The sequence below is a fragment of the Crotalus tigris genome, unplaced genomic scaffold, assembly GCF_016545835.1.
Source record: "Crotalus tigris isolate CLP2741 ecotype Arizona unplaced genomic scaffold, ASM1654583v1 scf7180000017585.4430047, whole genome shotgun sequence".
NCBI lineage: Eukaryota > Metazoa > Chordata > Lepidosauria > Squamata > Viperidae > Crotalus > Crotalus tigris.
The window spans coordinates 288,167-304,887 of record NW_024096493.1 but is presented as its reverse complement, the minus strand read 5'-3'; the positions used below and the strand labels follow the sequence as shown (position 1 = coordinate 304,887).

The following is a 16,721-nucleotide window of genomic DNA, read 5'->3' as shown; positions in this document are numbered from 1 at the left end:
GGGAATAGATCCATACTCCGTATCTCTGAGCACCCCTTTAGAGGAGCTATGTCATTTCTTGAGCTGCCCAGGTAGCCATAATAACTCTGTATTCTGGCTCACCTTTTCAGCTTCAGATCTGAAGCACAGAATATCTGCAGTTAATATTATACCCAAATTCTTTTTAAAACCTTAACTGTATTTATATCCTTTCAAACTAGCACACCTTGTGTAAGAATGAAATAGCTCAAAAGCAGGAAAAGTCTCAACTATAGGTAATCCTCAACTTACAGCCATTCATTTAGTGACTGTTCGAAGTTACAATGACCTGACATTTTTCCCACTTACCACCATTGCAGCATCCCTGAGGGTCACATGATCAAAATTCAGATGCTTGGCAACTAGCATGTATTTATGACAGTTGCAGTGTCCTGGGATTGTGTGATCACCTTTTGCGACTTTTTGACAAGCAAAGTCAGTGGGGAAGCCAGATTCACTTAACAAGCATGTTATCAACTTAACAACTGCAGGGATTCAGTTGTGGCAAGAAAGATCATAATATGGAGCAAAAAAACACTTAACAACTGTCTTGCTTAGCAAGGTAAATTTTGAGCACAATTTTGGTTGTTAAGTTAAGAACTCCCTGTACTCATGGTGAACAACTATTTTCTATCAGTAATAGGAGTACTAACTATACTTTATAAATATGTACATATATTTCTGAACAGATCTGTACTACTTTTGTTTGTTGTCAACATGAACTATGAATTCTTATGCAACATCCCTAAATAAACTTTACAGGTGCTCAAAGTAGAAAACCTTAGCAAATAGTTCCCAGTTTTAGCCTAGCTTATAAGTTTTAAACCATATTGGTGTTTTTTTCTCTTTTAAATTATTTAAGGGGCATGGGTGGGGGAAAGAAAGGAGACTGTTTATTGATACTAAAGCCTTTACTGTAATAAACCAAATATATTTACAATTTGTACAAATGTTTGATCTTCAACAAAACATACAAAACCCCATATCCCAAGAGGCAAAACCAGGAAACAAGTTTATCCAAGATACCACTGTTCTACACAAGACAGGATGCAGGTGGAATCGCAAGTGCTGAAACGTCATCCCACATCGTCAAGCAATGAGCATGATTCTACGATGCCATAAAGGAAGGGCCCCAAAGGCTGCAATAATCTTCAGCAGGCTCTGCTGTGAAAATCCATTAAAGCTATGCTACATAAGTCCTTCTCGCTAGATGTTGAGGAGCGTCATGGGGAAGATGTGGGAACCAAGTTCTTCGTTTCATCATTTTAAAAAAGTAGAGTCTTTCTACATCTACAGTTTAAAATCATTTTGGCCCAGTTCAACTCTTTTAAGTTTCCAACACAATTTCTCAGTAGATAACTTCATAGACAGTAGCCTTTTTGTCTCCAGACCCAGTAACTATGTATTTATCATCAACGGAGATATCACAGCTGAGCACAGAAGATGACTCTTTGGACTAGGAGAGAAGAAAGAGAAGTATAAGAGTCTACTTATGAACACACACCTATGCACACACCTTCCCTTGCTCCTATCTGCACAATGTATCAGGTTTTGGATTTAAATTCTAATGTGAGTGTAACATGTCATTTTTTAAAGTTGAAATAAGGCCAACCCATGCTCAGTTCCTTGAACCTCCTGGCATAGCAGAAGAGGTACTGGAACTACTAACACCCTATCTCAAAGAATTCCATTTTTAAATTTATTTTATATGCAAATTATAATTCTTACCTGGAATATACTGGCTCCATATGGGGTCCTCCAGGCATTTAGGAGATTATCTTTCCCGGTACTTACAAACCATTTGCCTAGAAAATGATCATTAATGAGAACTGTTAGACATACTACATAGACATACACTGTATTCATAAAAGCTCTCTTCTGAATTGTTTCCAGGTTTACTTAATACGAGCATCCCTGTGACTCAAACATCACAAGGGAGAGAAGAGAACAAGGGGAACAGAAAGTATGAAAAAGTGTCAAAGAACACTCCACAAAACTTAATACAACTTTTCATTTTGACAAGTGCTTGCTGGCATAAGTAACCCATGGAGGGTCTGAAAAGGACAACGTTAAATACAAATCTACAAGAAGTCATCCCAGATGGCCAGCCGCGTCACTGGGGAAAAAAGTGGCTCTGTGTTGGGTACTTGTGGCACTTTAGCTGGTTATAAGGACATGAACCACTGTAGTCATGCCGTCTATTCCAAGTAAGGCTGTAACTGGCACACCAGCTAAAATTGGCAAAAGATTCCATGTACTAATCCAGCAGGAATTGCAAGTCAAAGAGTACTCCAAATTTGTAGACTTCCTGCAAGTGGTTAAGATTACCATATGATGACCCTATCTACTATATTATTCTTTTATAAGACTTCTCACATCCTTGCTGGAAGAACCACCAAGAAGAGAGCTACATGTATTTTCTACTTCTTAAAGCAAAATGAAATGGAAATATTCAAGGGCCTTGCCTTCTTCTAAGGGCAGCTGAGGCTAATTTACACAAATGTTGATGGCTGTTAGACATTATTCCTCTAACTTACCACAGTATGCAAACTTGAGTGATAGCACACAGCTTTCATGCAGATGAAGCTGGTATTTGTCTGGCTTATTTACATGCAGTACTTCCACATTGCTGCTTTCCATTCCCACAGCCAGCCATTCACCAGTGGGACAATAGCCAAGGGAAAATATCTTTAAAATAAAAAGAGAGAGTTATTTACAATCCCAGCAAAAAGGAGAGAGAGAGAGAGAGAGAGAGAGAGAGAGAAAGAAACTGTTTTGCATACATTCTGAAACATAGAATGATGATTTAGAGCTGGAAATCAGGACCAATATACATTTATAATATGTATATATTAATTCCAGAATATGTGGACTAGGGCTAGACAGACTTGTTACCTATGAAGACATTGCTGCATTTTATCCTCCTTTGTTTTCCTCTCTAGCCTAAATGAAAATGCCAAATAAGATTTGTATAGGCACTTACAGTTTTAAGGATTCTATAGGAAATACTCTTTTTTTTTTTTCAAAATAATTGTTACAGACAGGTGGTATAAGTTCCTAAATATATCCTTGTTAGAAGTGATTTTATCCCCTAATAAATGGCTTCCCTAATAGTAGCTTGAGGCTATGACAACCTATATAGATAACAAGATTAAATTGTGAACACGGTTAAGCAGTACTTCTGAGACAAATGTTTGGTCTCCTCTCAAGAGTTACTAAATGTACCCAGTATATGAAGGATTTGAAATGCGCATTATTCACTGTCTTAGAAATGCTTTAAGAAAATAAAAGACACCTGGGATGTGAAGTCATGCTGCTGGAGCTGCCTTCCTTCTCTCAAGTCCCAGGATCTGACAGTGTTGTCCAGGCCTCCCGTCCAGAGTTTGGTACCATCATTAGAAATGTCAATACAGCTGGCTCCATCTGTGTGGCCTTGGAATTGCCTGATAAAACAAACCAGATTGAATAATGATTTCCTGCCAGAACTCAAGGTAAACACTGTTGTGTTGTTAGTTTTGGATTCTGCCTGAGTATCATCCTCTCTGCATTAGCTAATGTGCATGAAGCAGCAAACCTGCACCCTTCCCTACTGTGAAATGAGCTCCCTGTATGCAAGCTTTTTTTTTTTTTTTTTTTTGCAGGTGCCAAAGCACATGGAATGAACCGCAAATTTGGGTAACGAGAACCAAACATATGTGTGCATTGATCTGTAAAAGGTGGAAGACTCTTTGAAAAGCTGTAATTCACTACTGCAACACCTGGAAATAAAATTGAGCAGATTACCAAGCTAAACTCAATATACAAAAGGCAAATTGGCTCACAGAGAGAGCCAGTTATTTATAGGCTTTGTCGAGCTGCGAATCAAGGACATTTTTTAAAATGCTTAAAAGATTTGGCTACATAAACACAAGAAGGAAGCTATCCAGAAACACGGCCTGACTAAGCCTTGCAAAACTCTGACCTAAGCCTGCCATCATTATTCAACATTTTACATTTTAAACAGTTATAATTTTAATATAAATTTTATATGTGAAACCCCTGTTCTCAGTAATAAAAATTTATTCAAGTATATATGTTTAAAGGGCTTGCCTTTTTTTCCATCAGCAATTAGCTTTAGTTCCATGTCATAACAGCAGCTGAAGAAAAACTACTATCCTGGGATAAGCTATGAATCAGTTTGATAGGCCCTAACTAGAGGCTCTCTCTCTCTCTAAAAGTGAAAGGGGTTATCAGTGTACTCCTTTCATTTTCTACAACTTGTATTGATTGCAGGTAAGGCTGAATGAATCACAACAAGTTCAACCAATATTTATGTTCAGAAAACCTGGCAAGAACTCTGGTGTTCAACAATAGGGTTGAATAGCCCTTTAGAAATAATTTAGAAAAGGTGCAGCTCTATGATTCTGAAAATGATGCAGTTGCTTTAAAAGGCTGAAGGCAATGCTATGTTTGTATTTCAGAATAATTATCCAAATTATTCCCAAAGCACAACTCAAATATGTTATATGACAGTGAGCAGAGACCTTTGCTAAAGAAGCTCTCTCTGGGGATTTAACTTTATTTTTCTGTTGGACACATAAATTAAAATAGAAGTATTTTTTCCCCAAACTTCATACATGTAGAATATATATCATTTAAATAGAGTCATATCCAACTATTAATTGCTTGTACTTTGTCATGTTTTGAGGTAACTTCATGACAAAGTGATTTTTAGGTTCATCCCTCTTGTACCCATTCACTCAATTGGCTTAGTCATATAATTAACAACTATTTGTAGTAAACACCAACATGAAAAAGCTTCATATGTTTTGTGCTACTACTGTATAAGTGTTGGCTTCCCTCATCCTACACACAATGTGAGAGCACCTGTGTCGTTTTATTAAGAGCATGGTTAAAAATATACTAAAAAATTGGCATTCCAAGCAGGGGGAACATTAAATCCAGCCCTTGAGGCCATGTCAGATATTGTTCTTAGTTGCATTTTAAAAATAAAACAATCAAGTTATGGATGTCAATGCTAAATCAGATTGTTTTTCTAAGGTAATAAAAAAGTTCCAAGGCTATGGAAGGAAAGTAACAATTATTCAAAAAGGAAAGCCATGACAGAATTTGAAAAATGTCTTATTGCTGTTTTGTCTTTTTTTCCAATATACACATCTTATTTTTCAGTACCACACTCCATTTTCAAAGGATCTGATCTACTGTGTAATTAGCACTTGCATAAGTAAAGCCCAAATCCATTTGTAATTACAGATGAAGGGAAAAAGAGATACGGAAGATACAAATAATAATTTCCACTTGAAATACTGGCCAAATTTTTCCTGTATAAATCATAGTGCCATGTAAATTATAGTCAGAGTTGGTAACTGGACACTATTTCATGTTAATCTGATTTCAATAGCACTTAGGCAAGTCAAACAACTAAATGTATTAAGACAACTATTGATCCTATAGCTTATAAATTAGCCTGCACACAAGTATCATATACTGTATGTGTCTGAAAATTTGTCATTGCAAAAGTAGAAGTGCATAGCATTGGCTGATAGCATCAATACTATCAAATAACTTTATGAATATGGATATCATCTAGGAACCAAAGGCGGGGGCGGGGATAGGGAGAGAAAGAGAGAAATTGAAGTTTTCAATATCTTTACTTTTTGTTCTTCTACTTTATAGTCAGAAAAAAAGTATAAATTAAATACAGAGCTGTCCATTTTCTTAAAAAAAAAAAAAACACCACAAGCTGCAGAACTTAAATTAATTTGATTTTTGGCCCATCACTGTAGGGTTCACAGTCCTGCTTGTAATTAAGATGACTCATTCGGTCTGTAAGTGTCCAGAGACGCTTAAGTGGCCAAATGCTGATGCTTTAAATAGCCTCTCATTATGAAGGCAGGTGCAAATGTCAGCTGTGCTTGCTGAGATTTATTGTGCATCATTGCCAGTTTTTTGTGATATATGAATAGTTGGTTTTGTGGTCCACCAAACGCTCATATTACAAAACTATTTTGAACTGTTAAAAGTTGCTACCTTGCCAAAGCATTCCAACCAAGGTGTACCAAAACATTCTTTCTTTAATCTTGAAGGCTTGAAAGGAAATTACTTATGTGAGCATTATGCTAATTACACACCCGGCCCTGCAAGCTTGGAAATATTAGACGTTGTCTGCAAAAAGAAGCCGTATAACCTAGAAGAGGGAACAGGGAAAAACCCCTGACTAGAAACCAACAAAGGTGCTAAGAAAAGCAGGAAATTATATGAGCTAATTTTTATTTTTATTTATCCTTTCGGTAAGTGAATGGTTTAAGAGCTGTTCCATTCATTTACCCTTAAGTTGCCAATTATTTGAAGATAGTCTTAAATTTAATATAATAAACTGAAGAGTGGCGATTGGCCTACTACAATACACAGTAGTTAATGCCAGGATTAGATACTATCCAACTAGCATTCAAAGCATCATGACAAAAAGGTTGCTGATTTCACACTAAGGCAACAGAGAGTTCTGACAGTCTAAAGCAGGCATGTCAAACTGCTGGTCCACAGGCCGGATGCGTCATGCCGAAACTGCGCTCACCCCATTGCCGGCAATGGGGAAAAAGTCACAATGCGTTGCGTGACATCACGAGTTTGACATGTCTGGTCTAAAGGTATAATTTTAAATTTTCAATAAACTTCATTAAATAGGGCAGGCAAAACAATGAGAGTGGTGCCAGAATACAGTGTAGGTAAAATAAAGTTTTTCTATAGTTTTTAATCACCTTGGATAGAAACTGTTTTAGCTAGCAAGTGGGTTAGGGTTGAATTACGCATCCAGCCTAATTTTCAGGGAGGATTTATAGGAATGGGGTGAGTAGGTGGGGAGAAAAGCATATGAGAGAATGAGTAGTGTTAAATGTTATGAGAAGTTGTTGACAGAAGATCAGGCCAAAAGGCGATGAATGGTGGATATGTTATTGGAGATACATGGTCACAAAATTGAAGCATGAGACTTGGGCATAAGATATGGAGAGCTGTCATCCCCAGATAGTGGTGAGGAAATTAGGGATAATTCAGGTTAGCAATTTTCTGATGGCCTCAGTCACTAAGGTTACAAATGGAAAATATAGCATCTGCCATTATTATTTCAGCAGCCACTAAAGAGAAAAAGGAGACCAATCAGGAAAAACTAGACCCTCCCCCTCTTTCTGGCAGAGGTTGGTAACAAGAGGTAGAAGATGTGATAAAGAGTTGACAGCTGATACAAGAGACCCAAGCTCTTGTGGTTTCAATTTAGTTTCAATTTTTGTTGACACTAATATAAAAATATAGATGAATCAATCAAATGGGTTACTTATTGTTCTTAAGAATATGTCATCAGGAATAGCCTATGTCAACAAACAAAGCTACGGAATGGCCTGAAGCCAGCATCAGTAGTAGCTCAAAATAAGCAGAAAGCCCACACGTATCTGAATTAAGAATGATGATTGAGGAATTAAGAGGTCAGGTGGAGTAGAAACTCAAATTAAAAGAGCCCACTAGAGAATGAAAAGCTATTAAAGTATGATGGAAAAATGGATGAAGAATGTCAACAGAGGATCCACTCTTGATCAGGCACATTATAAAAGAGGTTAATTATGTAACAAGTTTGCCATCATTTCACTCTTAATGTTATCAGCTATCCCTGGTGGAGGCTAATTGAATGGGAAATCCTTCAGTCAATGATTATTTGTACTTACATACCAATAGATTTTTGTTGTATTTTATACAGGTACTCCTCGACTTACAACCACAATGGGGATTAGAATTTTGGTCGCTAAGGGATTCAGTTGTTAAGCGAGTCCAGGCCCAATTTATGGGCATTTTTAGCGTGACAGTTAAGCAAATCACAACAGTAAATGATACGGTCATTAAGCAAATCCGGCTTCCCCAACTGACTTTGCTTGTCAGAAGCCAGATGTGAAGACCACAAATCTTGATCACATGACCACAAATGTTGCAAATGTGGGCTAGTTGCCAAAAGCCCTAATTGTGATCATGTTGGTGTGACTATTGTACGTTTTCTTGAGGCCATCATAACTGTGAACTGTTGTTAAACAAAGGGTCATAAGTCAAGGACTACCTGTACTTTTCCTTGATACAAGGTATGCCTTGCGCAATCGAAGATAGCTAGGTAACCTGAAAATAAGCTATTAATATTCTTAGCACTCAGCATTTTCAGGTGTTTGCAGAGCACACCTGCGGTGCTTCTGGAGAACAAGATGGCTAACAGCCTGCTTTCTTTTTTTAAGACAGGAATGTCACTTATTTACAAATGGTGACAAATAAACATTCTCTAAAATAAAACCCATTTCCTGCCTTGGTCAGACAAGTAGAACAATCACCAAAAAATTAATCTTTGCTCAAAGCAAGTGCAGAAATTGAGAATTGGTATTAGTTTCCATTCTGTGTAAGATAACTAAGGCTGTAAATAAACTGTATACAAGTAGCTAATGATTTACCTTCTCAAAGGTTCCAACTATTATTTTTTGTTTTTGAAAAAAAAAACAGAGGAAGGAATAGGACATTGTATTTCTGGCTTTACAGTACAATTTGAAGTTACAACAATCAGATGTGTCAGTTTCAAACAAAATCATGTCAATCATACAACTCCGTTTTCATACTGCTTATAATTATTTTGATAGCATTAGAAAATATCACCCAAGTTCCTGATTGTTGGGGGAAAATTTTTTGCAATCATCTCATTGGCTTTTGAGATTTCAGAAGACATTATCAACAAAAATACAGCTTCCCACTCGTATCCTATCCCACTCGTATTAAAACATGCAGACAATTGGATGCTGTAGATTTTCTTGTGAAACTGAAACACACATATAATCCTGAAAAGACAGGTTTAAAAAAGAGGCAGACTCAATTTTTGATGTACTCAAACTTTACATTCTGAAAAATCAGTGGAAGATGGAGCACATCTACATAAAAGTAGCTTTCAGAGTAGTTTGAAATGGATAAAAGTACAGCAACTAACCTGACCAGGGTCTGATTGTGCAGGTCCCAGACTGCAATGTTCCCATCGCTACAGCAAGAGAAGCACACCTTGGAATCAGGGCTGATTGCTAGAGCATAGCAGGCAGGAGCTGAGGATGTCAACTCTGCTTTTATACGTGGGGTGGGCGCTGCCAGGTCCCAAATGGATAACGTGCTGGCTTCCCCACCAACGATCAGGGTGCATCCATCGGGGAGTAGCTTACAAGACCGAATGTAGTTATCTCTATTCTGGAGAAAAACACATGGCCTCAAAAATATATACTGCACTAATGGGCTATGACACTTTTCTTATTGAAAACCACTTCAAGAAAGATGGTGTTTGTTAAGAGGTTATAGGGGCTCTCTTCTACGGTTTAATAATCCAAAACTAAAAAAGAGAGGGGAAAAGTAAGGGGTTATTATAGATTCCAATCCATAAACTAAAACAATTGTCAACATATTCCCTTTTAAAACACACATTAGAATAGCAAAACTTGTGTAGCAGCTAGGAAATACGGTGCTATAAACAATTCCATTTTCTTAGAAGCGGCAATAAGATTGTTCTTCTCTGGGGCAGATGCACTGGATTTTAAGTTAAGTCACTTGAAGTACTGCAACTGAAAAATGTGTGTTTTTGTCATTATTGATATCCTATAATATGGTGGAAGTAAAGATACAGTGGGACAAATTATTTATAACTTGCTTCTAACTACATTTCATCAAAATTATTATTTTTATAAGGCTCTCATACTTTTAAACAGTACCTAGTTATATCCCTATTACACAATTCTAAAGACTGTTTAATTTGGAAAAAAAATAGCATGCAGTCCTCGGCTAATGACTGGTCACTTAGCAAACATTCAAAGTTATGACAGATCTCCATGGAGATAGTTATGACCTGGTCCCAAATTTCCAATGTCCACCCCCCCCTCCAACGATCAGGTGCACAGCAACCATTTACAGCCATTTGCATAATTATATGAACAAGTTTTACAACAGTTTACCTAAAATTGGGTTTTACTTCTGGTTTTTGGCAAAATTGGCCTATAGCAAACCATTGATGGGTAGGTGAGCCTATTTATAACTGTTATGACATGACCATGATTACAGTCATAAAGACTCTCTATAAAGCTTCTTCCAAATAACTATTTACTGCAATGCTTCTAATTCATTATGAAAATTGATAAATTGTTTAAACAACCATATGTTTTACCAAAAAATTAAGTTCAAATAATTAGATTGAAAATAAACCATTCCTAACAAGAATAAAAACTTGGATTTGTTTTCCCATTTTTCAATTTTGTCTCATTTACATATAACAAATTAGGTATTGGAAACAGATGTCTCAATATGTAGTAAACTAAAAAAATGACAATTCAAGCTAATTACAGTTAAATATGATTTTAAAAAAAAATCTAAAGTACAATCTTTACATTTATTCAGAGAACTAAATTTAAAGCCCACATTGCCTATTGTAATACTTTATGTTTAGTAATTATACTTTTGCTCCTTTACTTCAGAGGAAAACGGAAGGCTTTAGAAATGCCTGACAGGTTTTGCAAAACACAAAAGAGATAGGAACAGAATTGTTTGTAAGGAATGAGAGTAAAAAGGCAGCTCTTTCTTTTGTCCATTGATGCAGATCAACATTTTTTTAACTGCTTCTGAAATTCAGTACTCTCAAGAAACTTGCCTGATGTATCTCATTTATTGCGCAATAAAATTGGAAGAATCTTTTCTTCTGACTAGATCAGGGGTCTTCAGACTTGGCCCTTTTATGACTTGTGGACTGAAGTCCACAAGTCATAAAAGGGCCAAGTTTGAAGACCCCTGGACTAGATGCTTCTTGCTCTTAAATTGTGTTCATTTGTTGCTGAGTTTTTTCATTTACTTTTTATATATATATATAGAGGAGTGATAGATCCAGAAATAGACTAAACTAAATTCATCTGAGCTGAGATTTTAGTACTGGACTTCAATGAAACCATCTTATTCGGAATTTCTTACCAGACAGTCCAGTTGAGAAACAGGACTCTTATTGCCAGGTTGACTGATATCCCAGACTTTGACACACCCTTTTCCACCAGTATACACATGTCTTGTTGGATTGCTTATGGTAACAGCACACACCACTTCCCCATGGTTCAAAGTATTGATCTGGCGAGCGTGGCGAGGTATTCCCGGTCCAATGAGAGCATCTGGAGGGAAAGGAACTGGCTGCATTTGGCCATCTGCAGTAACATGAAACGAATATGCTCTGGTAGGGAAGAGAAGGGGCAGGCAATAGGGGAAGAAAAACAATGGTCAAATCACTGACACATTTCAGACTGTGAGTATAAGTCTATCTGCAACATGCTGTGGAGTACAGGTACTCCTCAACTTATGACTTAACCGTTCAAAATTATGATGGCACTGAAAAGTGAATTACAGTCAGTCCTCACATTTGCACTCATTGCAGTGTCCCTGGGGGTCATGTGATCAAAAATCAGGCACTTTGCAACTGGTATGCATTTCTCATAGTTGTAACATTCTGGGGGCTCATGTGATTGCCATTTACAACCTTCCCAGAGGGCTTCTGACACAGTCAACAACTACCGCAAAAAAGTTCATTGCGTGTGACTCACTTAATGACCACATCACTTAGTGACAGAAGTTCTGGTCTCAATTGTAGTTTTAAGTCAAGGATTACTTATAGCTGTTTCCATCTGAACAAAGGCAACCAATAGCGCAGAAGAGATAACACAGTTATTTTTCACAGTGACACTACTTGGGAGTAGCTGCAGTTATCTCAGGTGAATTCCCCTGCTCATTCCTTATCCCTGACTATCCTTTCTGGCATATCTCAAGTCCAAGATCATGATGAAATCGATTCTGTTATTCAGTCAGAAGCCCTAAGCATGTCAGATATGCACCAAAGTGAAAAAAAAAAATGAGGAACAAAAGCCTCTTTTCCTGTCCCCATCCATATTATAGTTTCTTCAATATACATCTGTTCAGTACTGCACAATCCAGTATTTTTTCCCTGATCCTCCTTTCTTCCCCATATTTTTTCCATTTCCCCCTCATTACAGTTACAATTCTTGCTACTATTGATGTATACAAAGTTAGATATAAACATCCTCATCATATTTTACTAATATTATACAAATAACAATAATATCAATTCATAAATCAATACCCTGTTTTTCACGCTCTTGTTAAGGTTTGATTTCCCATCAATATTTGAAATATCTTTGTCAGTTATGATTTTCTCAATATTAATTACATTTATATAGCTAAAAGTTTTATTCATACCAGCCATTCTCTTATGTTCACACTTCCCATATCAAAAAAAAAAAGAAAAAAGAATGCTATTTTAATTCTAAATCATATCTTTCATTATAAAAGTCTAATTATATCTAAGAGTCATCCATTCTTTTAATCACATTCAAACAAATATTTAAATATATAATGCCCCCTCTAATAGGTCAAATCTTATGTTTTTTTGAATCTAACTCTCTCTTTCTTTCTTTGCCAAGTAGATTTCCAAACCAGGACAATTAAATCGCCCAGGAATTTTCTTTCTATTTTTGCAAAAGTTGCTTGGCATGAGGAAGACAATTTAGATAGGGTATTTCTGGGGGGAGCATCCCACCCATTTATATTCCTTAAGCAACTCCCACTTACCTTCTCCCTCAATTTCTCTTTTCATTTTTTGTCTCCCAAGTTGTGACATTTCCCCTGACAGCTCTATATTCCATTTTTAAAAAATCTTCTTCCTTATCATCAGGTATATTTTGCAGACCTAAGGGTAAAGCATCATTTCCATTTTCATTGTTATGGCTAAGTCTTGCAGTATTTTATATGTATATGATAGTTTATATTTCCGTTCTTTTATCTCTTCCATTTCTAAGTCCATTTCCTCTGCTGCATCTTCTGACTTCTGGTTTATTTGTTCATACTTTGTAGTCATTGTCTGGGAATTTTCTAGTTGTAGATTTAATTTGGAGATTTGCTCATTTACATTATCTAAATTATTTTTAGTCTCTTTATGGTTTCTTTTGGTGTCCTCTTTGTGTGCGACAATTGTTTGGTGAATTAGTTATAGCATAGAGTATATTTCCTTCTGAAAGGTGTTTATTTTTTCTTGAGGCATCATCCCTGGAGATCCTCTAGTATCAGTAATCTTAATAAGAGTAGAACAAAGTTTCATCTAGTTTTCTGGTTTTTATGTGTAGCCTTTATAATTCAATAGGTTCCAGAATATGGGTACAGTCCTAAAAGCAATATTTTGTAGTGATCCTTTGTCTCAGGTGTCCAAAAATTGTCTATCAGGCAAGGTTGTAATCCACAATGTTCAAAGTGTTCAAAATGTTCAACCACCCTGAAAGCAGCTCAAAAGTCTCTCCCAGCCAGATGTAGTCAAAAGTCAAATTTTTCTTCTTCTCTCAATAGTTCTTCAGATTAAAAGTCCAAGCTCAGTAGGTGCTTATAGTCCACGAAGGTCAGGGTGATAAATATGCCAAAATATTTTCCTTTATTGCCAGCTGTTCTCCATTAAGCTGGGAGTCACCAAGCAGCCAGGAACTAGTTGTAGTTCTATACTCAAATCTACTGCTAGATGTCATTCAAAATCCATTTTTCACCCTTAAGACAAAGGATTGATTTCTTATATTTCACCTCAATTTTTTTTCAAAGAGAAAATCTTAACAATTATCTCAGTTCTCAAATTTATCAAAACTGTAGCTTTATGTAACTTCCACTTCAGTATTATGTATTTCTGTCCCCCATAAAAGAAATTAAAACACTGTTTCTGTTCACGTTCAGAGGTTTTACCTTCTTGGGAGCCTTTCCCAGGAAATTCAGTTGTAAAATAGTAAAGAAAGGATCAATATTCTCACCCAGTTCTAAACATGCTGTTTACAATGCTAATTAATGCTTTTCTTCTTCAGTTGTCAGCAGCTAATGGCTGGTCACAGGAATGTAGCCAGCCTTACCCCTGACAGTTTGGAGGGTTTTCCTCAGATCAAATGGAAAGACCACCATCTCTCCATGATCAACGAGGCACGCCTCCTTCTTCATCACCTCTTCGGAGTGATTTTAGATCCTTTCAGGGCCCTCAGCAGGGTGAAATCGGGCACAGAAGGCGGAGCCCTGCCTTCCTGCATCCGTCTCACCGCAACGCAAAACCGGAAGTCCATTTACCACTAGCTTTTAGTGTCTCTGTTGAATTTGAAAATCATAACTAACAGAACCATATAGCTATTCAACATATAAATAAAAATAAATTTCCTTCCAGACATATGTCTAAAGATTTTGCAGATTTTTAATTGGTTGATCAAACATTGGCCCTTTTCAGACATAAGAGCTGAACATTATTCATGATCTTACCAAGATGTGGATATTATTCATAATCTTAGCACATGACTATAATGCAATTTTCCAGGACTAATATAATCAAAATGTATCATTAAAACAACTGGGAAATTGTTGTCTTTTACTTGCTTAGGAACCAGGCTATGACCCTGATTGCACATTCTAGTTTATAAACATAAATTAAACCAACTTCTTCATGCAGATGAAAAGTGTTTAATCAATCTTAACTGAAATATCAAAATGTGGCATGAGCAAGGAATGGACAAAAATGGAGCAAAGAGCCATAAAGTATATTCTCAATCCAAGAACCTAAAAATATATTAAAGATATTATGTTTAGTCTGAAACACTATCCTTCATCCTAAAATATCACCACTACCACATGCCACTTCCTTCATCCAATGAAATTCATACAAGAACATATAAATGTAATAAATAAGTAAAAATAAATGAAAAAATTATAGTTGAAATTAAATAGCATCTTGAAGCCCACAAATGGGGGGGGGGGAGGAGTAGGAGTATAATAGCAGCAACAGTCATGTGCCTTAGTTTCTCTTAGAACCTTGTCAAACACAAATTCACACCCATACACACACACTCCACCCTATTGACTTCTTGAACTACGAAAGAAAGTGGCAAAGCTCCTTCAGTCAAGAAGAGACATAGTAAGGGATCCTGCATTTCATTTGCCAAATAAATTCAATGTGACATCCTGATTTGTGTGCCTGAAAGGAACTAGTTTTCAAACTCAAGCTGAAAGCTCTCCTGCTGTCAATATAAATTTGCAGTAGACAGGGCATTATCTGAACTCCTACACCAGAAATTTTCAATAGACTTATCTATCACAGATACGACTATACCATCAGAAAGTTGCTATGGGTAACTGAAGACATCCTGCTGCCTTGGGGTGATCAGGCATAGCGTCAATTTGGTTTCAAAAGCAAATAATGAAAGGAGATCAACTCAGCACCCAGGATTTTCAAAGTTTATCTTGTCTATTTATATAGTACACAAAGGCTAAGAAAGAAGCAGCTTTTTTTAAGGCAGAAAGAATATACAGTGGGTATATATATTTGTAGGAGACAGAAAGAAAGGAATCAGATAGTATTTTGTTTTAGTTCAATCAAAGAAACAAGACTGGAGAATAATAGCCAGGAGAACTGGGGCTTTTATGACCCTATAAAGTTCTCAGCTCCCGATTCATGAAGGTTTTACTTTTCAATTTACCTGAATATTTTGCAACCACACTGTCAAAGAAAAAAAGAAATCCCCCATCCAAGGTCTGAGCATTAGGATTTTAAATAAAAAAACAAAAAAATAAAAATGCCATCAGAATCCAGAATATGTACTTAATACGTAGTATATAGCAGACATGTCAAACTTGCGATGTCACATGACGTTGCGCGACGTATCGGAGCTTTTTTGCCATTGCCGGCAATGGGGTGGGTGAGGCTCCGGTATGATGAAACCGGCCCACGGGCCACCAGTTTGACACCCCTGGTATATACTATAGAAACTTGCCTTCTGATGAGAGAGACATGCAATTGGGGAAGAAAATGAAACAGAATTATGTTATAATGATTTGGGTGTGCATGTTTATTGTAGGTAATTGAGAACTGATAGGATGCATATATTCCACATTTACAATGTAAGCCGAGATCAAATCTCAGAAAGGATCCTAGAAAACAGGACTTCAGTTCTTAGATGTCTGGGGATCTCCAGGGATACTAAAACCACACTGAATCAAATAACTAACAAGATATAAATAACAGGCCTTTGCAGATTAGTTTGGTATGATTTGGTGGTCTAAGATTCAGGGACAAAGTGATTTTGATTCAAGACACTTTGTGATTTGATTTGGGAAAGAAATCATCCATAGGCTATAAAGCAGCGGTTCTCAACGTTTGTGTCACACAAACGTTATGTGCATGTGCGCTGCCGCCTCATGCGCGGCACGCATGCGCAGCGCCGCCCCCCGGAGGTGCACCGCCGCCCCCATGCGTGGCACGCATGCACAGCGCCGCCCCCGGAGGGGAGAAAATGGCGGATCGCCGCCTTTGGCGATCCCCGAAAAATGGTCGATCGACCCCAAATGGGGTCGCGACCCATAGGTTGAGAACCGCTGCTATAAAGGAAAGGCATATAAATACCCATAGTTGTTTGTTTATTTATTTTTTTCAAAAGGGGTTTTAAAAGATAAGGAGGATAAGGTTCTTTAGAGAATATTGATCTTGCCTAACTTTTGTTGAACATTTTATAGGGTTTCACAGGAAGTTTTTAAAAAATAAATAAATAATCCCTCATTTTTCCTAAAGCTCAGATCACCAAGAACAAGAATTTAGCAAAGTA

General features: G+C 36.9%; 1 protein-coding gene across 6 annotated transcripts in view; it reads right to left on the bottom strand.

Annotated features, from left to right (window-relative positions):
- Nucleotides 1–910: 910 nt before the first annotated feature.
- Nucleotides 911–16,721, bottom strand: part of TLE1 (TLE family member 1, transcriptional corepressor) — a 74,629-nt gene continuing 58,818 nt past the window's right edge. For all 6 annotated transcript variants that reach the window (XM_039360969.1, XM_039360978.1, XM_039360988.1 and 3 more), the window contains 6 exons: nt 11,026–11,275; nt 9,020–9,267; nt 3,314–3,461; nt 2,556–2,706; nt 1,747–1,823; nt 911–1,474 (listed from right to left, as the gene is read on the bottom strand). In XM_039360969.1, coding sequence (XP_039216903.1) covers nt 1,367–1,474; nt 1,747–1,823; nt 2,556–2,706; nt 3,314–3,461; nt 9,020–9,267; nt 11,026–11,275 — 982 coding nt within the window. In that variant the 3' untranslated portion in view covers nt 911–1,366. The remainder of the gene's footprint in view (nt 1,475–1,746; nt 1,824–2,555; nt 2,707–3,313; nt 3,462–9,019; nt 9,268–11,025; nt 11,276–16,721) is intronic.